We start from the raw sequence: 22,910 nt of genomic DNA, 5'->3' as shown, positions 1-22,910 counted from the left end.
TTTGTGACTCAATCGCCCTGAATGGTCAGTTCCTCGTGAGAAGCCACTGGGCGAGGGGACTGGCTACTAATGTGGAACAGGATAAGTCTCTCCCCGAAGCGACGGTGCTCAGCCGGGTGGGAGCCAGCCTGTCGCCGTGGCCCTCGGAGGTGGGGGGTGGGAAGGGGCACTCTGCAAACCTCGAGCCTGGCCACCATTGCTCAGAAGGGAAGTGGGTGGGTTCTAGGGCTTTTTAGTGCAAGAAGCAGACGCCCAAGAGAGCTCTAGGTGCCAACCACAGGGACGCCCTGTCGGGGGCCAGGGCGACTTCCGGACCGCAGAAAGGCTAGCGGAACGCTTCCGAGTTCTAAGGAGAACCACCCGGGTGGCGGGACTTCCGCCACACTCAAGATGGCGGTCGCGCGTTGCCTCACTTCCGCTGGCGGCCGGAAGCTGGGGTCCTGAAAGTATGGCGGCGTCGAAGGTGAAGCAGGACATGCCCCCACCAGGGGGCTACGGCCCCATCGACTACAAGCGGAACCTGCCCCGCCGGGGAGTGTCGGGTCAGTGTCTCGGTGTCGTCCTGTTGGTCGCAGGCCAGGGTTCTGTTATGAGGTCAGGCGAGAGAGGGGAGCCTGCAGGCCTCGGAGTGCGCGGTGAGGGCAGGCAGAGTTGGAGGCTCGGTTTTCTGCTGCAACCTCCCGGAAGCCAGACTCTTCATGTCCCGTTTTTCCAGTTGGCTTCCACAGGCTGGGAAACAGCCTGCTAGAAGCACTAACCTGGAATTTGGAGGCTTTTGTTTTGTTTTGTTTTAGGCTGGCCTCAAACTCCGTAGCAGAGGATGACCTAGAACTCCTAATCTCTTGCCTTCACTTCCGAAGGCTACGCTGATAGGTATGCACCGTTATACTTAAAAAAAAAAATAAGTAAATTATTTATTTATTTATTTATTTATTTATTTTTGCAGATGGGGGCTTACTATAGCTCAGGCTGGCCTCAAACTCGTGGCAATCCTGCAATTGCCAATGGATTGCTGGGATGACAGACAGGCCCACCCAAGGCAGGATGTGTGTTGCTTGTAACATAGAACTCTAGCCTCCCTAGTGCTGGTTCCTCTTCTGTCATTCTCTACCCACCCCCAGCCCCTACCCCTACTGGCTTTTATTGAGCCCAGGCCAGCCTGAAATTATGAATACTTCAACCCTAACTCTGCCTCCATAGTGCCAGGATGATAGGCATGTGCCCAACATGCTGTGTTTTTAAAGTTTTTAAAGTGTTTTAAGTAACACTTAGAATTTTATTATCGATTTCAACAGGAAAAGAATATGCAGAAGGTTAAGGTCCCCACTGTCAGTGCTCAAAGTTATAGAAATACAGTAGTTAGGGACTGAGGCCCAATTGGTAGAGTGCCTGCCTAGCATTTCAAAGCCCTCTGTCGAACCCCTAGCACTGCATAAACAGGACTCGGTGCACAGCCATTATCTCAGCATTTTGGATGCTGAGGCAGAAGGGATAGATGGTTTAGGGTCATCCTGGGCTACATAGATCAATCTGGACTACGTGATGCCATCTCACCCTAGAGAAAAGAAAAATGGACTTAGGGACTGTAAGATTGCTCAGTGGTTAAGGGCACTTGATGCTCTTCCAAAGGACCTGAGTTTGCTAACTCCACTTTAAACGAATTCAGAATTTTAGATTTTAATTCATTAGACTTTACTGTGCATATTATGCTAACGTGCCTCAACTAAGCAAACAAAACCTTCAGGTCCTGTGTGATGGCTCACCTGTGATCCCAGACATGAGAAGCAAAGATGGGTCACTACAAGTTGCCTAGGCCATGTGGAGAGTGTTTGGTTCTGGATTCTATAGGGGAAGGGCCTCTAGGGGACAGGCAGCCCAACCTCTGGGCTAGATAGTTCAGGATTGTGAGCACAATGTGCCAGGTATGACTGAAGGATGCTGGGAAAACCTGGAGGCCTGCTTTGATATGTAAAATATGAACCTCCGTCCCTTATCCCAGGTCCAAAAGCAAATGTCAAGTTCCAGCCAGCCAGGAATATATTGTGAGAACCTGGTTTTAAAACCAAAACTGGCTGGGCAGTGATGGTACAAACCTTTAATTCCAGCACTCAGGAGGCAGAGACATAAATTTCTGAGTTCAGGGCCAGTCTGGTCTATAGAGCAAGTTCCAGGACAGCCAGGGCTACACAGAGAAATCCTGTCTCGAAAACCAAAAAGAAAAAAAACAAAAGTCACTCAGGGCCTTTTTGGAGTTGAGTGTTTAGGCTGCCAGGACAACCTAGTACAAACGTGCATGGTGAGCTCTGGGCCTTTTTTTTTTTTTTTTTAAGAATTATTTATTTATTTCATGTATATGAATACACTGTAGCTGTCTTCAGACACACCAGAAGAGGGCATCAGATTCCAATACAGATGGTTGTGAGCCACCATCTGGTTGCTGGGAATTGAACTCAGGACCTCTGGAAGAGCAGCCAGTGCTCTTAACCGCTGAGCCATCTCTCCAGCCCGCTCCAGGACTTTGAAGCACAGATCACAGACTAGAACACCCTTCGCATTCCCAGGGCCTCACCCGTTGTTCTGGCAGTGAGGCATATCCTCTGTCCACTTCTCTCTCCCCTGTCTCTTCCTTTTTTCTTTTTTCTTACATTTTGTGTGTGACTGAGTACAGATGAACATGTGCCTTTTTGCATATAAAGGGTAGAGGACAACTCGAGGAATGTGCCTCCTTCTACCCCGTGGGTCTTAGGTTCTCAGGTTGGCAGCAAGCCCTTTTACCCATCTTGCTAGCCTCTATCTTTGTTCTTTCTTCCTTAAACATTTAAAAAACGGTATGTTTCTGACTGTTTGCATCTATGCATGTACACTGCATGCATGCCTGGTACCTGTGCGAACCACAAGAGGCCGTCAGACTCCCTGGAACTGAAGTTGTGTGAGCTGCCATGTAGGTGCTGCAAACTGAACCTACGTCCTCTGCGAGAGCAGCAACTGCTCTCCCAGCCCCTCATATAGCCCTGGCTGTTCTGGAACTCATGGGATTAAAGGCATGTGCCTGGCTTTTTTTTTTTCTTTCTTTCTGTTTTTTAGTATTTATTATTGTGCTCCAATGTCTGTGGTGAGTGTGGGAATGTGGAGGTCAGAGAACAGTCAGAGAAAGTCAGTTTTCTTCTATCTTTCTGTGGGTTCCATTCTGCCAAGAGAGTGTTTACCAGCTGAGCCATCTTGCCAGCCTCTCTTCATCTTTTTCTGAAGTGTGACCTGCTCAGGCCTGCACTTAGACTAAGTGGGTGGTCTCCTCAAGTCAGGGTGGCTTATTTATTTGTTTATTAGTTTTTTGAGACAGGGTTTCTCTGTGTAGCCCTGGCTGTCCTAGAACTCATTCTGTAGACCACGTTGAGCACCAGACTTGGAGATCTGCTTACCTCTGCCTCCCATGTGCTGGGATTAAAGTTGTGGGCCACTGCCCGGCGTTATTTGTTTTTAAATGTTTGTATTCCTGTATTTATTTAAAGACAAGGTTTCATTGTAGCCCTTAGAGGAGGGTGACCCTGACCCTGAGTTTCTTTCTTTTTTGGGGGGGGGGGGTTCAAGACAGGGTTTTCTCTGTGTAACTCTGACTGTCTGACTGTCCTGGAACTCACTCTGTAGACCAGGCTGGCCTCGAACTCAGATATTCTCCTGCCTCTGCCTTCCAAGTGCTGGGATGAAAGGTGTGCGCCACCACCGCCCGGCTGACCCTGAGTTTCTGTTCCTTTTACTTCTGCCTCCTGAATGCTGGGTTGACACTTAGTGTGTGTCACTAAGCCTACTTTCTTTGCTGCTGGATATGGATCCCAGGGCTTGTTCCTGTTAGGCAAGCAGCCTACCTCTTCAGCCATGTGCCTGGCTCTTCCTTTGGTTTTGAAGTCACAGTGTGCCTTTTCCTCCTCTCCAGTTCCTGACACAGTTACTGGGCATTAGTGCCTGCACCTTTTTTTGTTTGTTTTTAAATTTTTGTTTATTTATTTAGAGACAGGGTCTCACTATATAGCCCCCGCTGGCCTCAAACTCACAGATACCCACCTGTCTCTGTCTCTCAAGTGCTGGGATTGAAGAAATGCACCACACCTGGATAAGACTTAAGTGTCTGAGCTGGGCAGTGGTGGCACACGCCTTTAATCCGAGCACTTGGGAGGCAGAGGCAGGCAGATTTCTGAGTTTGAGGCCAGCCTGGTCTACAGAGTGAGTTCCAGGACAGCCAGGGCTACACAGAGAAACCCTGCCTCAAAAAAACAAAACAAAACAAAAAAATTTAAGTGTCTGTATGTGCACGTGAATGCAGGTGCTCATGGAGGCTGAAGTCTGCATCGGATTCCCTGGAGGTGGGGTTGTAGATGGGTGTAAGGCACCTCATGTGGGTTTGGGGAAGAGAACTCTTCATCCCTGCTCTTAACCAGAGAGCCATTACTCCAGCTCTGGGTCTGCAGTGCTTGCTCAGTGTTGGCTTTCAGCTGCACTTCCAGCCTGGCTGCACATAGCTAGTCCTGTCCCAAAGAGCTCCTGAACTAGCTGGTGGGACTCACTATGTCAGCATTCCTACCTGTGACTCTGCATGGCACACTCCTGGTGTTCTGCACCCCAGCAGCCCTTGCATTGTTATTTCTGGGTTTTGAAACCGTCTCACTGTGTAGCTCTGACTGGGCAGGAACTTACCTTGTAGCCCTAGTTGACCTTGAACTCAGAGATTCCTGTGCCTCTGCCTCCTGAGTGCTGGCATTAAAGGTGTTGAGCCACTGCATCAGGCAGCTTATGTGATTTTCATTATTGGTGACTTGAGTTTGTGTCTTGAGTCATGTGTCATCTCTGCAAATATTGTCATTCCCTGAGGCCTGTTGAGCTAATGGTGTCATTTACAACAGGACTGGTTCTCTTATTTCAGGAATTTGTGTTTGTGTTCTTCTAGAGTACATTTATGTGTGAGTTGGGTCAGCTGTGCACATCTCTGTTTGTTTGAACCAGGTTCTCACTATGTATCTCTGGCTGGGCTGGAACTTGGAGTAAGTTAGAGAAACCTCAAACAGTGGTTCTTGTGCCCCACCTCCTGAGCACCGGGATTATAGGAGCTCCAGTCTAGACCTCTATGTAGATGGAACTCATGGAGTTTACTTGCCTCTGCCTCTCCAGCCTTTCTATATTACTCCCAACCTACTTTTTTTTTTTTTTTTGAAACAGAATCTCATGTTGCCTAAAATGGCCCCAAACTCCCTATGTAGCCAAGGATGACCTTGACCTATTGATTTTCCTGTTTCCACTTCCCAAGTGGTGGGATCACAGGCATGCACCGCCACTCCTGGTTTGTGTTATTAGGGATGGAACCCAGGAGGTCAGCATGTTAGGCAGACAAGCACTCTCCCCAGCTGAGCCAGCCCCAGGGGAGCAGGGCCACTGTGCATCACGCTGCCAGTGGTCTTGGGCTAAGAAGACTTCTGTCATTCTGTCTTAATTATTGAGACATCTTTTTACAAAGCCAATTGGCCGTAAAATGTGAGGGTTTATTTGTGGAAGTGAACGCCTGGTTCTGTCCTACTAGCAAACAAGACTGTCTCTGTGCCAGCATGTCTTTCTGCACACACAGCTGCTTGAAGTTGTCGCATTGGAATACTGAAACTTTGCTCCTGAAAGCAGCCAACATCTCCCTTGTCTCTTACACGTGAATTTCATGACTTATCTGTGGATTTCTGCAAGAGGAAAAAGGTCATGGTTCCAATGGTGATTGTGTTGGATCTGCACACAGTGTGGGGGAGCACTGCCACCCACTCACAAGCTTATTGATTCAGCAAAGAATGACACAGGGTGACAGTAATTTCTGTAACTTTAGCTACTTGAGGGACTGAAGTGAAGGATGTGACTTCTGCGCCTGCATGCCCCACCACCACTCCTCAATCCTCCATGGCACCTCTAGTGATCACTGTAACCACCCAGGTGCAGGAAAAGGCTGGGCGTTGGCATGTGACTCCCTCATCCCAGGCTTCCCACTCTAGATGCCGCCAGGGCACACTTGGGTACCCACATGTAAGGACCAGAGCTCCTCACAAGGGCCTGTTCTGAGAAATTGCAGGTGAGAAATCTGCTCAAGCCATATTGTAGGGCTGAGTCTCAAGCTGGGACCCCTAGGATTCTCTTAGCTGTTGAAAATGAGGGTGCAGTGCTGCCTCTACATGAGTCAGATGGCCAGAGATGGTCATGAACACCTGGGGCTTCCCCAGAGAACTTGTACCTCTCAGCCTGGGACCCAGACACTCTCGTGTCCATGGCTGGAGGGCCTAGCCTCTGAACACAAGCCTTAAGGTTTGATCTGGCTTAGGGAGAAATGTTTAGTTCCTGGCATAGCTGAAGATCCAGGGAGCCTTTCCAGCCTTGCTGAGATCCAGGGCCAGTCAGGCTATACCCCAGAGCCTGTCCTACCCCGCTGTGGCCCAGCCTCCATACCATCTGTAGTCACTGGTAGGTGACCCCTGGGGCTTGTCCTGCCAGTCAGGATTGGCACTACCCCTGCTGGTCTTTAGCAATTATTTATGGTGGCCCCTATCTCCCCTGGGTGTAGGGCAGGTGGTCTACCCCATGGAACCTGCAGTGCCTACATCACTCCTGGAGTCAGGAACAGGCTGTGTGGCACCCCAGGGCACTTCCAGCCTCTAGTGGGGACCAGGCCTTTTCCTTATAGAGCAATGGTTCCTAACCTTCCTAATGCTGGAACCCCTTTAATACAGTTCCTCATGTTGTGGTCACACGTACACACACTGTAAAACTATCCTGTTATTTCATAACTATAATTTTGCTGCTGTTATGAATTGTAAAGTAATGTCTGATATGGGACCCACAGGTTGGGAACTGCTGCTTTATATTCTGGGCTTCTCCCGTGTCCATACTGACCCATACCTTCCAGAAAGTGTGGCAGCTCAGACTGCCCAGTACCCTGACTAATAGCAGAAGAGGTAGACACTGTCCTGGGGAAGTGGCTGAGGAAGGACAGGCCACCTATAGAGGGTAGAAGGCAGAGCCAGCAGGTACTTCACTGGGTTCAACAGCCCAGTGTTCCTGAGAGGGGTCCTGGAGAGCGTCCTGCTGAAAGGGATCTTGTTTCTCTTACAGGCTACAGCATGTTTGCTGTGGGCATCGGGGTCTTGATCTTTGGCTACTGGAGAATGATGAAGTGGAACCAGGAGCGCAGGTAGGCCATGCTCCCCACTAGGGGTTCTGTGAGAATGAGGGTGTCCTCGGCTGGCTGGCCATCCAACCCCTGCATCCTGTCCTGAAGCAGAAACGCTAGGATTAGGCCTTCAGCTGTTGGACTTGGGCTTCACAGCCGGCACCGTGGGTGATAGTCATCAGATGGTGAGCTTGGCCTTGGTACATGGAGGTAGGGGCAAGAGGGGCCAAGACCATGAGAGTCATTGATGAAAAGTGCCACTGGAGAGAATCCTCTTCCTGGGCCATATCACTGGGTTCGGTTCCCTCAACCCCTGAATTTGAGAGGTTCCCGACTCTCTGTAGGGATAAATAGGAACTGCTGAAGAAGGCCGGCAGGCCCTGCACCCTGCTATTTTGAGAACAAAGGGAATTGGTTTTGTAAGACCCAGAGCCTAGTGATGAGTGTTTTCCCCCCTCCACCCAGAGCATCAAGCACAGGGCTATTTTTAGGATTTTTAAAAAATGTTTATTTGAAAGGAAAGTGTGAAGCCGACAGTTTTGTGGCTGCTGTAGCCTGTGCCAGCTGTGCCCTAGCTTGCCCTCCTGTCCCAACTCAGGTAGCCAGCATTGGCCCCAACCTCCCCCTCCCCTCCAGCGCCCTGTGGCCCTGTCATGTCTGTGTCCCATACTCTCCCAATGGCCACATCTGACCCCACTGGGTATTGGTTTTCCAGGCGCCTGCAGATTGAGGACTTGGAAGCCAGGATTGCCCTCATGCCACTCTTCCAGGCAGAGAAGGACCGGAGGTAGGCTAGGGTGGGAGGTCCAGCAGGGCTGTCAGGGACTGGGAGGAAGGGACAGAGTTGCCCTGAGCTCAGCCATGCCCTGTGGCCACAGGGTCCTGCAGATTCTTCGGGAAAACCTGGAAGAGGAGGCCATCATCATGAAAGATGTGCCCAACTGGAAGGTGGGCGAGTCTGTGTTCCACACCACAAGATGGGTAACACCCCTCATTGGCGAGATGTATGGGTTGCGCACCAAGGAGGAGATACACAACGCCAACTTCGGCTTCACCTGGTACACTTAGGGTCTGAGCCGACGCTCATAATAAAGAATAATCAAATAAACTGTTGACTCTATTGCGACTCTATCGTGGATCATTATACACACCCAGCCTGCAGCCCAGTCATCACAGAGTTAAGTCACCCAGTGCTTTGGCCAATGGCTGTATGCAGTGCCTCCTAGTGGCCCCTGATTAGCAGGCGCCTAGTCGCAGGGCTCCGCCCCTGGGCCACGCTTAAAAGGCAGCGGGGAGCCAGCTTGCCTGTGTGACCATGAGCAGCAGTGTGCACAACACCAGCCCTGTCCAGTTGCCGGAGGAGAGGCGCTTTCTCAGGTCAGCAGGTGACAGGGGATCCGGGCCAGGGTGGCAGGCTGGAGGCAGGTGACCCTGGGGCTTAGGGTCTGCTGGGAGCTTGCAGGTGCATCCAAAGCTGAGTTGCCAGGGAAACTGCATCCCAGGCAAGCCAGCCCTCTTAGTTACCCATCAGGTTCTCTATTGTCAGAGAAAAATGGTTTGAGGTATGGTGAGGGGCTTGGAGTCACACAGAGGCTTTGAATAGCAACTGCCACTAGGAACCACAGGAGGCTCAGGGTGGGGGTTAGGTTGCCAAAGCCCCTGGCACATTTTGGGGTACAGAGTGTATGCATGACACCCATGAACAAATGATGGAGAGGGCACCTGGGTGCCTTAGCTGGATGGTTCCTTGCCTTTCTAGAAGTAATTTGGGGTTGTCAGGCTCAGTTCCCTTCATCACTGGACCTGAAAAGAGATTGAAGCCTGGCTGTTCTGGTCCTAGGAGCTGGAATTGAGGTGGACCTCCCCAGTACCGGCCCCCAAATGGCAGATGGGCTGCCCCACTGCTCCCCCCAGCTCTCATCCACTCTGTGTACCAGGGTCAGTGCTGCCCCTTGGTTGGGTTGTTCTCTGGGATTGCTCACTGTCCCTGCTGTCATAGTTTCAGGTGAAGACAGGGACGAGATCAGCACCCCCACCCCTGCAGAGGCAGCAGCCATGGCTGTCAGATCAAAGTGGGACTGAGCCTCTCCACAGCGATGCCTGTGGAGGTCCCATCAGGTCTGCCTTCCTCTAGTCTCCTCCACCTTATTTTTTAAGAGTCTCTCACTAAACCTAGGCTATTGATTGTCTAGGCTGGCTGGCAAACAAGTCCACAGATCCTCCTGTTTGTCCCTTGACAAGCTGGGCACACCTACTGTACCCAGCTGTTTATCAACTCCACCCCACCCTTGCGGGTTCTAGGAATTAAACTGATTGCAAAGCCAGCAGTTTTTGGACTCTTAAGGCATGTCTGTGTATTTGTTGTGAAGGTGTCTGTACAGGAAATAGCCATTGGGTCCCCTGAAGCCGGAACTGCCCAGTATGGGTGCTGGGAGCTGAACTCGGGACTCTTGCAGGAGTGGTTCTGGCTTTTAGCCACTGAGACACTTCTCAACCCCCAAGCATGTTTTTGAAACAGAATTTCACAAGCAGGACTAATGAAAGTCCTGCCTTACCCACAAGGGCTGAGGTTAAAGTATGTGCCACTGTGTCTGGGCCTTGTCCTACCCTGAGCACAAGCTGGATGTGCTGTGCCAGAAGCTGGGCAGATGGCCCCCTGCCTTCTCCATCTTCCTCCACCACCACACACACCTTCCTCAACCTCTCCTGCCCTGCACCTGTGGTCCCATCTTTCTGACTGAGCAGCCTGAGAGCTTTGTTTCCTTTCTTTTTTCCCCCATGAGACAGGGTTTCTCTGTATAGCCCTGGCGGTCCTGGAACTCGCTGTGTAGACCAGGTTGGCCTCGAACTTACAGAGATCCACTTCCCTCTGCCTCCTGAGCACTGGGTTGAAAGGCATGCAGTACCGCGTCCAGCTCTGACAGTGGGTCTTGCTGTGGTGTTGAGCCCTTCCTCCCCTGTTCCCCACAGGTGCTAACTTTGTCCCAGCAGTTTCTGCCCCAGGTCATTCCAGACTTCTTCCAGGCTTCTCCCTTCCTGCCTGGACCTTCCTCCTAGCTCCTCCCTTCCTCTAGGATACCCTGCCTGACGTCCATGTCTTAGCAGTGCTTGCCAGGCAGTATGCACCCCACACCACCAGTGCAAACGAAGTGAAAGGAAAGAAGTGAAGTGGATTGTTAGCATCAAGTAGACCCTGTCCTCCTACCCCGAGCCCTGGTTCTCTAGTGCAGTGTCCACCTTGCCAGTTTGCCAGCCCTGTCAGCAGGCACAGGCTCCCCAGCTTCTGTCCTGGCGCCTGTGCTTGGAAGTACTTCAGCACCTGCTATCCCTTTCTAAAACCTGTCTTTTTCCCTGGTGCTATGTGTGTGCAACCTTGAATCTCAGGAATGCTTAGCAGGTGTTCTGCCAAGCCATATCCAACATTAAATTGCTAACTTTTGAACGGAGACTCATGGATTATGTAATCTGTTCTTGTCTTAAGTTCTGTTAGAGGTAGACTGGAGACAGTCTTCAGCCAAGTGGTGGTAAAGCCACACAGCCCAGCAGCCCATCTCTCCAGTCTCAGCTATCTTCATCTTCTTTAAGATAGGGTCTCATGCCGGGTGTGGTGGCACAGGACACCTTTAATCCCAGCACTTGGGAGACAGAGGTAGGTGGATCTCTGTGAGTTCAAAGCCAGCCTTGTGTACAAATCAAGTTCCAGAACAGAACAGTAAGAACTACACAGAGAAACAAAAACAAAACAAAACAAAAAACACACCCCCCCCAAAGAAAAACCCAACCAGCCAAATAAAGGTCTCACTATGATGTATCCTTGGCTCACCATTCTGCCTCCCAAATGCTGGGATTAAAGGAGTAGGGTACTAAGCCTAGTTCAGATATCTTAATTTCATTGTCCAGTTGAAGGCTCCTTCTTTTCTTGAATGAGCTGCTAAACTTCTCTGCAGACTTCAAAAGCCACCTTGACAAGCCACACTTATCAGTCGGCCCCCTCCAATGCGCTGGAGCTTCCTCATTGGCCCCTGTGTCAGAAATCAAACTCTAAGGTTCGGGGTAAGTGAGCTCACCAGTTATAAATCTGAAAGAGGAGGACAAGGAGCTCGACGACACCCTGGGCTATGCAGCGAGACCTCCTAGCACACGGGGCTCAATCTGCACTCATCTTTCCTTCTGATCTCTGAGTTGTTGGGCTCAGTCTTTGTTTTCCGGCAATAAAACCACCACTGAGTGACTCTTTCACCACCAGAGGGCTCGCGTGCCTCAGGCTGCAGCTGCCATTTCAAACCGTGCTTGTGGGATGGGAAAACTGGGCAAGAGATGGTGGACCCGGGGCTCAAGGCCACTGGAACTCCTCTTGGGTAACAAGAAGGCAAGGGTCTTTGGCCGGGTCTGGGCAGCCATCCTCGAGTCTCTGTTCCCTGTCTGCGCCTCTGAGCATGTTGCCCAACTCTGCCCGCAGCCCCTCTGAGGCGGCCGCCCTGGAGCGGGAGCTACTGGACGAGTACCGCTTCGGACGGCAGCAGCTGGTGGAACTATGTGGGCACGCTAGTGCGGTGGCTGTGACCAAGGTACCATTCCCCTCTGCTCTGGGTTACTTCAACTGAAGTACAAGGGAGTTCACCGTCAGAACAGACTAGAGATCTCAGACTCAGGGTAACAGACAAGGCAGAAGTGGGGTCCCCAGAGACTCAGATTGGGGGAGGCACCTACAGGGTGGGGCTGAAGCTTTCGAGGTGCAGGCCTGGGTCTCCCAGAGGTGTAACCTACCTGACAGCTATCGCTGCCATCTGCACACCCCAAAATGCCCCAATGAGAAAAGAGGTCCTAAGATGGACAGGGTGGGACCGCAGTGGGCCAGATGAGGTCGGAAGCGGGCCAAACTTTGTGTATCTGGCTCTGCTAAACCTAACAAGGAGGGTGTTATTGACGTCAAAGGCACTTGCTGTGAGGCCTACTGAAAGGGTTTTGGGATCCTCCGGGTAGAAGCCCAAGAAAAGATTACAAGCACCTCCCAGCACTGAAAATGCCCTGCCTCTCACGTTTTTTTTTAATTCCATTTATTTTACCTGGCCCCGTAGATGTGAGTGTGAGCATGTGCGGTGGCTAGGATAGTTTGTGAGCTAGTGTTCTTCCACCATGTGGGTTTCAGGAAAGAAACGACAGTCCCTTCAGAGGCTTGGTGGCAAGTTCTTTATCAGCTGAGCCACTTAGCTGGCTGTATTCAGTAGCCCAGCTTGCTCTCGTGGTGGTTCACAGCTGCTAACTCTACAGTTGGGGGCTGAGGCAGAATTGCTGCAAGTTCAAGACCAGCCCGAGTTAGACTGAGGAACCTCTAAAACAACAAGAATTAGGCGCAGACTGATTGTTTGAAATAGAAAGCAGACTGACAGGAAATAGTGGGGCAGAAACAGATGGACTAGGCGCCACTCTTGCCGAATTGGGGGCATCCTTCTGGGATCACCACACTTTTCACCTTTTTGAGGGAGTTGGGTGAGGGAAGTGGGAATGTATCCTAAGTGCGTACTGAGTAAACAAACCACACTGGGACTGGGCGCAGAGGCCTGGCTCGCACTCTGGCTGAGCCCGCCTGCCTGCCCGGCACGCAGACCACCTCTCTGCTCCCGCTATGTCCCTATGCCCACCCCACCCGTCCCATCAAACCTCTCTGCTGTGCTATGTCTCAGGCGTTCCCCTTGCCCTCACTGTCGTGGAAGCAGAGGACGGTGCTGGTCGTGTGCGGCCCGGAGCAGAATGGCGCCGTTGGGCTGGCGTGTGCCAGGCACCTGCGGGTGTTCGTGAGTAACAGGGCCGTGATGCGGAGGACAGAAATAGGGCTGGGGTCCCGCTGGGAACAGGAGGGGGTCTCCTTCCCGCCTCCATCACCGAACCCGGGTCCCCCCCCCCCGCAGGAATACCAGCCCAGCATCTTCTGCCCCGCGCGTTCGGCCGACGCGCTGCACCGTGACCTGACCACGCAGTGCGAGAAGATGGATATCCCCTTCCTGTCCTTCCTGCCCGCCGAGGTCAGATGCACCCACCCTGCCCCTGCCCCTGCCCTGGCCCGGGCGAGCATAGCCCCCCCCCACACACCGCCCCTCTCCCCAGGTGCGGCTCATCGACGACGCGTACGGGCTGGTGGTGGACGCTGTGCTCGGGCCGGGGGTGCAGCTGGCGGAAGCAGGCGGGCACTGCGCGCGCGCGCTGGCCACGCTAAGGCGACTCTCCATCCCGCTTGTGAGCCTGGACGTCCCCTCAGGCACGCCACCCAGGGGCAGCCTGGTTACCCTAGCCGGTTTTTTCCATCCATCCCAAATCCTCCCCTCTGCACCTCCCTCCGCCCCCGGTTTTCCTTGTCCAACTCTTTCAACCTCAGTTCCCGCGTCTGCCCTCATCCTGTTTCACACCCGCCCTGATGATGGGAGCGATACAAGTGGCTGCCCCAAGTGACTCGGTGTCCCCTTGGTCCGGGTGCTCAGCTCCATGGGCACCACCCACCACCGGCCCTGTTGCTGGACAGACGTGAGCTCACTCGGCAGAGGCCACGCCTGCCAGGCCAGAGCTGCTAGGGACAAACAGCGCTCAGCCTCCCGTGGGGACTGCGTGGGGGTGTCCCCAGCTAGATGGCTCCAGGACCATTCCGGACCAAAGCCGAGGCATTATCTAGTTCGAGGGGGAGACAGTAGGTGGTCCCGGAAAAAGGAGAGATCCTGCAGTTGGAAGCCTCTAGTTAGAGAGAGGAGCCCGCGGCTCTCGTTAGTGCATGAGGCAGGAGAGAAGTCTGGGTTGCTGGTTCGTGGACTGGGTGGAACCGAAACTCCTGGTGGTCTGGGGAGAGGGCAGAGTCCTGACAAACGTAACACGGGGCGGGGGGGGTGGGCGTTCAGAGAGCCAAGACGTCTCAGATCGTAAGGGGAGATCAAATCCGGTGGGAATATGGGGGCACAGTTCTGAAGGAGGGAGTCTCGGGACACAGTGCAGGGTGGAGACTCAGTCGGGGAAGGAGGAGGCTGAGGTCAGACCTGAGGTGGGTGAAGAAGGTCTGATTTGAGCGAGGCGGCTCCTGACCGCTGCGGAAGGAGACACGGTTCAGGAGGCAAAGGCTGGGTCTTGGCAGGTTAGCGCTGGAAATGGTGTGGTCGGAGGGTGGAGGCAGCTCTGCGGTCAGCAGGTCTGACCGCTACCCGCGTGCGTGGAGAGAGGCAGGGCAGACTTGGTCCGGGGCCCGGGGACCTCAGCTTCCCCTCTTCCGCCCTCAGGCTGGGATGCCGAGGCCGGTGGCGACTCGAGGGACGAAGTGCAGCCCGATGTGCTGGTGTCCTTTGCGGCGCCCAAGAGCTGCGCCGGCCGCTTCTCCGGACGCCACCACTTCGTAGCCGGCAGGTTCGTGCCTGACGACGTGCGCCGAAAGTTTGGCCTGCACCTACCAAAATATACTGGCACCGACTGCGTGGCCTCACTGTGAACCGCACCAATAAACATCTCCATCACCTCTCCCTCTGCCTCTTTTGTGCACCAGACTAGGGGTGGGCGGGTGGAGAGGGGACTTCCCTCCGGGTTTGCGGAGAGGAGCTGCGCCGGGGAGTTTCTTAGAATGGAGAGCAGACCCCAAGTGGGACTTCCAAGCTGCTGGGGAGTGGCCTACAGTACTTAGGACCGAAGTTAAACATTCTAGAGAATGCCCAGCATCTTAGGGTGCCCAAGTTTTAAGACCAGAGGGAGCCCAGCACACGACACGGGACCCAGTTGGAAGAGGAGGAACGCAGGACCCGGGGCGGTCTAAGGGCGGAGGCACCGCGGGAGGCCTAGAAGGGCGACCCCGCGTGGTGTGCTGGGGCGTGGCTTGCGGCCGCGTCCCGCCCCTTTAAGTCCCCTGCAGCCGCCAGGCCCGCCCTAGTCCGATCCCAGAGCTTCGCCGAGCAGCTCGGACCTGGCGATGGCGTCACCTCTGCGCTACCTCTATCTCTGCGTCGCCGCCGTCCACCTAGCAGGAGCGCGAGGTGAGATACCTTGGGAGCCCCACCACCCCCGAGGCCGACATCCCCGCGCGCAGAAAAGCGGGCGGGGGTAGGGGGGACACCTCATGAGCGTCCCAGAGAGCGGGTGAAAGAAAGAAACCTCTTCCACTGTCCAAGGTCCACTCGGCCAAGGTTCTGAACGTCAGGTCTCCAAATCTGTGCCAAGGGGTCGTAGCTGCCCCTCCGCGGGGCTTGTGACAGTCCCATTTCTCAGAAGGCTGGAGCTCCTGGAAGAAGGGTTTTTGTCTGAACCTGTCTACCTTCCTAGTCCATCTTGGAAAACTGGAAGGCCAGAGAAACCAAGGACTTACCTGTTGGCACCTTGCGTCCCACTTAGAAAGACCCGTGAGGGTAGATGCCAGGAGGGACTTCCAGGAAGAAACCGCAGTGGTCTGCGGGTAAAGGCAGAGCCGAACGCGCTCGACTTGTGGTTGATGAGCACTTGAGACTAGAGGGGCAGAGTGGGGCATAGAGTCGCCCGATCTGTGGCGTAACAAGTCTTCAGGATCCGCTGCTAGTTAATTGGGAGGCTTGCTGGAGCGGGTGCTGCTGCAGCCCCCAGGCCTAGAGCTGGCCTCTCAGATCCTCAGTTTTCTAACCCGTGAAATGTGGTAGTCAGTGTTCCCCCTGTTGCACCAAGGGTCTCAGTGGTCCCTATCTTGTGCCTCCTCGAACTCCCCCAGACGCTGCCACCCCCACCGAGGAGCACACTTCAACCGCCAGGGGTCTTCAGGGGCAGCCGCCAGATCCCGGCCAGCCCTCGCCAGCCCTGGAGGACTGGGAGGGTGAGTCACCTAAGCAACCCGCCTGTGTGACCTGGGCTTGGTGGGGTCAGCGGGAGGGAGCAGGAGAAGGGAAGGTGACCTCAAGGCTCCGAGCTGGAGGGACTAGCGGGAGGCGGGACCCAGGCTCAGCGTGCTATGCCCGCAGAGGCCAGCGAGTGGACGTCGTGGTTCAACGTGGACCACCCGGGAGGAGATGGCGACTTCGAGAGCCTGGCCGCCATTCGCTTCTACTACGGTCCCGCGCGCGTGTGTCCGAGGCCACTGGCGCTGGAGGCGCGCACCACCGACTGGGCGCTACCAGCAGCCATGGGCGAGAGGGTGCATGCCAACCCAGAGCGCGGCTTCTGGTGTCTAAATCGCGAGCAACCTCGAGGCCGCCGCTGCTCCAACTACCACGTGCGCTTCCGCTGCCCACTAGGTAAGGGCGGGGCCCATAGGCTTTGGGCGGGCCGGTACAGTGCGACCCTAAGGAGCAAGGCCCAATGATGGCAGGGCACGGGCGTGGCTTAGACGAGACACACCCATCAGCGCGCGCACAGTGAAGATGCAGGGAGCAGGGCCCAGGTTGTAGTAGGTAATGCACTGACAAGCCAGGATCGCATCGTCAGCCCATGCAGAACTGCTTGGTGATGGGGCACACCTTAAGCCTCATCGTATCGAAGGCCGATGTCCAGCGGGGCTAATCAGGACCGCACTTGTCAAGGAGGTGGTGTGTGTTTGTGTGTAGGTGAACTCCGTGCAGAACTTCAATCTGCCCCTGCAGTCAGGGAGGGTGTATGCCGGGAGAACCGGACCCACTTAGTCCAGAAAGCCCGCTGACCAAGATGGGCAGATCCACCTCATCTCCCTCCTTGCTCCGCAGAGGCGGCTTGGGGCGCTTGGGGCACGTGGGGCCTATGCTCGAAGAGTTGCGGGCAGGGTCGTCGCCTGCGCCGCCGGAGCTGTCAAAGCTCGTCTGGGGATACGTGCCCCGGGAGCCCCCAGGAGGCGCAGAAGTGCGTGAGATCCCGTTGCCCAGGTAGGAGGGGCAGGGCCAGGGGAGGGGATGATCAGGAGTGGGGCCCACATAAGAAGGGGCCCAGAGTACTGGACCAGTTGAAGTGGAGGCCATGCACACGCTAGGGAAGGAGATTGTACAGAGGGGGTCGGTGGATGCTGGGCAGGCATGGGAAGACCTGAGGAGTTATTTCACCTAGTGTGCACACTAAGATACCCCTGTGTAGACAGAAACCAGCTGCACACTCTGGGTGCAAGCGTGCAGCCATCAGTCTCTGCCTATGCTCGCCCACGCAATGCCCAGCCCCTCCCTTTGCCAGACTGCAGGCCAGCCAGGAGGGCACTGGAAATTCCACTCAGGCCTGGGCTCCACAAACATGGTCTGCAGACAGCTGCAGCAGGGCCCTCATATAGTGGGGGCACGATGTCGCCGATGGTGGGGACCCCACCCGGTGCCTCTGCCCTTAAGTTTCCACTGGAACTTTCCACTTGGTGGAGAAGCAGCAGCCTTGGAAGTGAGACAGATGTTGTCCAAGACAGCCCCTCGCTCCCAGCCCCCACCTAGGTATTCCCGCCTGAAGCCTCACCATCTTTTAAGAACCATCCTCTTTGGTCCCCTCTTGGAGCTTCTGTCTGGCATCTATGGACCCACCTTCCTCACAGTGCCCCAGCTGTGCCCTCTTATCCTTGTCTCCAGACTCACTTAAGCCACACGGAAGCCTGTGGGGAGCTGATGGGAGGCAGGGTTACATACGTGTGTAACTGAGTGCAAAGCTCTCCCCGAGCGTTCTCTCTGCGCCTACCACTCCCATGTTCCCCTAGGGTGTAACTCTGACACCTGCGGGTGCCCAAACCACATCCTTGTGGGCTCGGTGGTCACCCCATCTGGGCGACCGCTGTCGGGAGCCAGGGTCTCCCTGCGAACTCGACCTGGCACCATAGCCACCAGTGGTACCCATGGAACCTTCCGAGTGCCTGGAGTCTGCGCTGGCAGCAAGGCCAACGTCAGTGCCCAGATGAATGGGTTCTCTGCTGGTACAGCCCAGGCCCACGCCAACGGCTCCAACTCAGCCGTCGTCACCATCATCCTTGAAGAGTTAGGTGAGTGTCCCTGCGGGCCAAGAACATGTGAGTTACAGAGGAGGATGTTCCAGGCCAAGGGGAAAAACAAGCCGTGACTCACGTGTTGACAGCACAGGATGAGGTGGGCTGTCTGTGATAGAATCTGAGAAAAAAGGGGGTTTCTGGGGTAGAGCAGGGTCATGAGCTTGGCCAACTCTGACTCCTTCAGGGAAGCCGTACCTGGTAAAGCATCCTGAGTCTCGAGTTCGAGAGGCAGGTCAGAATGTAACCTTCTGCTGCAAGGCCTCGGGGACACCCATGCCCAAGAAATATTCCTGGTGAGTGTCCACACAAACTCAGGGAACTCGGCCTGCTTTGGGTTGAACAGGATGGTACCATGCATGTGGTACTTCAAAGCTTTCTAAAACTAAGATGTGATGATGAACACATGATCCCAGCACTGAGATCATGAGCTGAGGCAGGAGGATTGTCGTGAGCTTGAAGTCGTGTAGGTTTTATTTTGTGTGTGTGTGTGTGTGTGTAACCATATCGCCAAAGAAAAAGCAGAGCAGGCTTGTGGGGCATGCCTGTAGGGCACGCCTGTAGAGACTGGAGGATGGGGAGTTCAAAATCACCCTTTGCTATACAGCCTGAAGTGCAGGAGACCTTGTCTCAACAAAACAAAAACCTCCTAGGAGTAAATGCTGCCCTCTGCCTTCCTTGAAAAGTGCATGAGGATGAGGGCTGAGCTCCAGGAAGCCAGTCTCCAGCTCTTCCCTCCTAGAGACAGATGCAGTCCCGCCCACCATTCCTAATGTCCCCAAGATGCTTCGAACTTACTGCCTTCTTCAGGTTCCACAACGGGACCCTACTGGACCGACGCCAGCAGGGGTCTGGGCCACACCTAGAGCTCCAGAGGCTTCGGGAGGAGCAGGCAGGGGAATACCACTGCAAGGCCTGGAATGAGGCTGGCACCGTGCGATCCCGCGCCGCCCACCTCACCATACTCGGTGAGTGGGGTCCACTCCCGCCCCATAGGAGCCCAGCCCAAGCTCCCCACCCCACCCCCCGTCCCCACCTCTGCCTCCCTCTCATGACCTGGTTGTATGGAATCCCCCAGCTCCTGGCCAGCCGGCCTGTGACCCCCGACCTCAGGAACACCTGATCAAGCTTCCGGACGACTGCGGCCAGCTCGGCGGCGGCCCCACGTACCTCGACGTGGGCCTGTGCGCGGACACGCGCTGCCCGGGCCCCGTGGGCTCCGGCCCTCGCTGTGGGGACGCGGGCTCTCGCTGCTGCTCGGTGCTGCGCCTGGAGAGCAGGGATATCCGCTGCTCCGGCTACGTGCTCCCGGTGAAGGTGGTGGCCGAGTGTGGCTGTCGCAAGTGCCTGCCCCGTCGGGGCCTGGTGCGGGGCCGCGTGGTGGCTGCTGATTCCGGGGAGCCCCTGCGTTTCGCCAGGATACTGCTGGGCCGCGCACCCATCGGCTTCACCTCCTACCAGGGCGACTTCACCATCGAGGTGCCGCCGGCCACCGAGCGCCTCGTGGTGACTTTCGTGGACCCGAGTGGCGAGTTCGTGGACAGCGTCCGCGTGCTGCCTTTCGACCCTCGCGGAGCCGGCGTGTACCACGAGGTCCGCGCGCTGCGCAAAGCGGCCGCCGTGCTGTTGGACGCGGAGCGGGGCGGCGAAATCCCGCTGGGGGGCACAGAGGACGCGCCAGCGCTGGGCGAGCTCGTCCTGCCTGCGGGGACCTTCCACCATCCCGACGGCCGTCCGTACGCGGGGCCCGTGGAGGCGCGGGTCACCTTCGTGGACCCGCGTGACCCGGCGTCGGCGGCCGCGGCGTCCAGCGACCTCCGCTTTCTGGACAGTGCGGGCGAGCTCGCGCCTCTGCGCACCTACGGCATGTTCGCCGTGGATCTGCGCGCGCCCGGCTCCGAGGAGCAGCTGCACGTGGCGCGCGCGGACGTGCGCGTGGACGCCGACCACGTGCGCATGCCCGGTCACGCCGAGGCTCTGGCTCTCTGGTCGCTGGACCCGGAGACCGGCCTGTGGGAGGAGGAGAGGGCAGGGCCGGGAGACGGCGGCTTCCGGCGGGAGGAGGCGACGGCGGCGCGCGTGCGCAGGGAGGAGCGCGCGTTCCTCGTGGGCGCGCTCACCATGCGCGAGCGCCGCCTGTTCAACCTAGACGTGCCCGAGAGGCGCCGCTGCTTCGTGAAGGTTCGCGCCTACGGCACGGATCGCTTCGCGCCCGCCGAGCAGGTGCAGGGCGTGGTGGTGACGCTGCTCAACCTGGAGCCCGCGCCGGGCTTCACGGCCAACCCACGCGCGTGGGGTCGCTTCGACAGCGCGGTCACGGGGCCCAACGGCGCGTGCGTACCGGCCTTCTGCGACGCCGAGCAGCCCGATGCCTACACGGCCTTTGTGACCGCGGCTCTGGGGGGCGAGGAGCTGGAGGCCGCGCCGTCGCGGCCACGCGCGACCGCGACCGTCGTGGGCGTGGCGCAGCCCTACCTGGAGCGCCTAGGCTACCGGCGCACAGATCACGACGACCCGGCGCTCAAGCGCACCGGCTTCCGCTTGAACCTCGCGCGTCCACGCGCGGGCCACGAGTCCGAGGCGCACGGCCCCGTGTATCCGTGGCGCCGCCTGCGCGACTGCGAGGACGCGCCGGTCACCGATAGTCACTTCCGATTCTCGCGCGTGGAGGCGGACAAGTACGAGTACGACGTAGTGCCGTTCCACGAGGGAGCGCCCGCCTCGTGGACCGGCGACCTGCTGGCCTGGTGGCCCAACCCGCAGGAGTTCCGCGCGTGCTTCCTGAAGGTGCGGCTGCAGGGCCCGCAGGAGTACATGGTGCGTTCGCACAACGCGGGCGGCACCCACGAAGCCACACGCGGCCGCCTCTACGGGCTGCGCGACACCCGCAGCGTGCGCCACCCGGAGCGCCCCGGCGCCTCGGCCGCCTGCGTGGAGTTCAAGTGCGGCGGCATGCTGTTTGACCAGCGCCAGGTGGACAGAACGCTGGTGACCGTGACCCCCCAGGGCAGCTGCCGCCGCGTGGCTGTCAACGCTCTCCTGCAGGACTATCTAGCCCGGCACCCGCCGCTCGCCCCTGCCGATGACCCCGCCGCCTTCGCCATGCTGGCGCCGCTCGACGCGCTGGGCCACAACTATGGCGTCTACACGGTCACGGACCAGAGCCCACGGCTGGCCAAGGAAATCGCCATAGGCCGCTGCTTCGACGGCTCCTCCGACGGCTTCTCCCGGGAGATGAAAGCCGACGCGGGCACCGCAGTCACCTTCCAGTGCCGTGAGCCGCCCGCGCGCCCCAGCCTCTTCCAGCGGCTGCTGGAGAACCCCTCCTCAGCGCTTGGCGACATCCGTCGGGAGATGGGCCAAGCCACCCGCTATTCCCGGGCTAACCAAACCCAGGCTGGTTAACCCAGGTTAGCCAAACCCCTTCCTTGGGCGCTGGACAGCGAACTGGTCCAGACCTCACTCTCCGCCTTGCTTTAGACTCCTGTGTCTTCGGAATGCCTCCCCGCTTTGGCTCCCAGGCTGCTGGGTCTCTTACCCCCTTCTCCACCAACAATTTGGTCAAGATGAAAGAAAACTAAGGGTGCTGGTGGAAATTTTGGGGCAGGAAGCTGAGGTTCTGTGACCAGAAACAATGTCCAGCTGTAGATGAAGAAGCCAGGGCCGGGGACGTGGTTGTCCACCTCAGGCCTGGGCCTCAGCCGAGGCAGGTTCTGACTGACTCAAATACCCTGAGTCTCAGCCTTTGTGAGACCCCTGCCCCAGCTTTGGTTCTGAGGTCGTATTGATTGAGATAAAGCCCCAGTGGGTGGGTGGGTGTGAGTCGGGGTACAGGTTGGCCTCATGGAACGTGGGGAAAGAGTGCTTTGAGGTTGCCATGCAGGGGAAGCTAGGGCTGCGGGGGGCGGGGGGTGGTTCAATGGTGCTTGGGAATGCCCTCCGGACTTGGGGGCAGGTGCTATCGGGCTCAATTAAAAATGCTATAATTCCCAACCCTTTGTGTCAGTTGAAAATGAAGCCTGAGTGGGGCTGAGCCACACACAAGTCTGAGTCAGGGTCCAGTGATCCCAGCAGCCTGAGACAGGAGCATGCTAACATCCAGGCCAGCCAGGACTACAAAGCCAGTTGTTTCTGAAAACCAAAATGCACCAAACAAGAACAAAGGGCTTGGGGGCACACAAGGTCCTGCGTGTGAGCAGCTAAGGAAAGCAAGCCTGCGTGGCATGGCACACCTCTGTCAGGTGCCTGGCTGCAAAGGGTGTGATGCGAGTCTGTGTGTGGTGTGTGTATGTGTGTGTGGTGCGTGGTGTTTGTGTAAGTATGTATGTGGTGTGTGTGTCTGTGTGTGGTGTGTGTGTATGGTGTGTGGTGTGTGTGTATGTGTATGGTGTGTGGTGTGTGTGTATGTGTGTGGTGTGTGTCTGTGTGTGGTGTGTGTGTGTGTATGTATGTATGTGTAGAGATGTCTTTTGACTAGAGAGCGCAGTAGCTCCACAGCTGCTGGGGCCTCCTGACTGCTGGGCTTGGCTAGTGGCTCAGAATTCCAGGGCAAGGAGGAGCCCTGTGGGGAAAGTTCCTGAGCAGGTGTAGCCATTCCCACCTCTGTTGCCTTGGACTTCTCAGGCCTCTGCTGGCCTGAGCACCTCCATGCTGAAGCCCAGCCATACCTTGGCCAGCCATGGGGGGATACAGGCTCCACTGAGGACCTACTAGCCTCAGAATGATGAGAGATCGGGACATGGCAGAACTGCTCACAACTCCAGTGGACAGGCAGGTGGACACTGCACAGCAGAGCTGTGCTTCCGATCACATGCCCACTCCCCA

The 22,910-nt window shown here is 56.3% G+C and overlaps 3 protein-coding genes and 1 long non-coding RNA gene across 4 annotated transcripts; 3 read left to right on the top strand and 1 right to left on the bottom strand.

Moving 5' to 3' along the window:
- The first annotated feature begins 36 nt into the window (after positions 1-36).
- Ndufa13 (NADH:ubiquinone oxidoreductase subunit A13) lies at positions 37-8,306 on the top strand. The gene is made up of 4 exons (XM_031340045.1): positions 37-542; positions 7,129-7,207; positions 7,902-7,973; positions 8,065-8,306. Exons 1-4 carry the CDS (start codon positions 449-451, stop codon positions 8,252-8,254), a joined length of 435 nt encoding a protein of 144 aa, XP_031195905.1. The 5' UTR covers positions 37-448; the 3' UTR covers positions 8,255-8,306.
- A 7-nt stretch (positions 8,307-8,313) lies between these two features.
- Yjefn3 (YjeF N-terminal domain containing 3) lies at positions 8,314-14,678 on the top strand. The gene is made up of 6 exons (XM_031340044.1): positions 8,314-8,563; positions 11,646-11,754; positions 12,871-12,981; positions 13,096-13,209; positions 13,292-13,442; positions 14,443-14,678. The coding sequence occupies exons 1-6, from the start codon at positions 8,502-8,504 to the stop codon at positions 14,646-14,648; spliced, it is 753 nt and encodes a 250-aa protein (XP_031195904.1). The 5' UTR covers positions 8,314-8,501; the 3' UTR covers positions 14,649-14,678.
- LOC116069437 lies at positions 12,363-15,104 on the bottom strand. The gene is made up of 2 exons (XR_004110018.1): positions 13,316-15,104; positions 12,363-12,969 (listed from the first exon to the last, which is right to left on the bottom strand). It is a non-coding gene; the product is annotated as an uncharacterized LOC116069437 (long non-coding RNA).
- Positions 15,039-22,079, top strand: Cilp2 (cartilage intermediate layer protein 2). Its single transcript, XM_031340042.1, has 8 exons — positions 15,039-15,183; positions 15,885-15,986; positions 16,132-16,404; positions 16,849-17,004; positions 17,805-18,083; positions 18,274-18,382; positions 18,897-19,054; positions 19,165-22,079. Exons 1-8 carry the CDS (start codon positions 15,120-15,122, stop codon positions 21,489-21,491), a joined length of 3,468 nt encoding a protein of 1,155 aa, XP_031195902.1. The 5' UTR covers positions 15,039-15,119; the 3' UTR covers positions 21,492-22,079.
- Positions 22,080-22,910: the final 831 nt, after the last annotated feature.

Source organism: Mastomys coucha, unplaced genomic scaffold (genome assembly GCF_008632895.1).
Source record: "Mastomys coucha isolate ucsf_1 unplaced genomic scaffold, UCSF_Mcou_1 pScaffold22, whole genome shotgun sequence".
NCBI lineage: Eukaryota > Metazoa > Chordata > Mammalia > Rodentia > Muridae > Mastomys > Mastomys coucha.
This window is presented reverse-complemented; position numbering and strand designations above follow the sequence as displayed.

Excerpts from the sequence above, each read along its gene's own strand:
- Yjefn3 (XM_031340044.1), top strand. The coding sequence starts at position 8,502 with ATGAGCAGCAGTGTGCACAACACCAGCCCTGTCCAGTTGCCGGAGGAG. Across the intron at positions 8,564-11,645 it reads GAGGAGAGGCGCTTTCTCAG|CCCCTCTGAGGCGGCCGCCC; the intron begins GTCAGCAGGTGA and ends CTCTGCCCGCAG. Across the intron at positions 13,443-14,442 it reads GAGCCTGGACGTCCCCTCAG|GCTGGGATGCCGAGGCCGGT; the intron begins GCACGCCACCCA and ends TTCCGCCCTCAG.
- Ndufa13 (XM_031340045.1), top strand. The coding sequence starts at position 449 with ATGGCGGCGTCGAAGGTGAAGCAGGACATGCCCCCACCAGGGGGCTAC. Across the intron at positions 543-7,128 it reads GCCCCGCCGGGGAGTGTCGG|GCTACAGCATGTTTGCTGTG; the intron begins GTCAGTGTCTCG and ends TTTCTCTTACAG. Across the intron at positions 7,974-8,064 it reads CAGGCAGAGAAGGACCGGAG|GGTCCTGCAGATTCTTCGGG; the intron begins GTAGGCTAGGGT and ends CTGTGGCCACAG.
- Cilp2 (XM_031340042.1), top strand. The coding sequence starts at position 15,120 with ATGGCGTCACCTCTGCGCTACCTCTATCTCTGCGTCGCCGCCGTCCAC. Across the intron at positions 15,987-16,131 it reads AGCCCTGGAGGACTGGGAGG|AGGCCAGCGAGTGGACGTCG; the intron begins GTGAGTCACCTA and ends CTATGCCCGCAG. Across the intron at positions 17,005-17,804 it reads CGTGAGATCCCGTTGCCCAG|GGTGTAACTCTGACACCTGC; the intron begins GTAGGAGGGGCA and ends ATGTTCCCCTAG.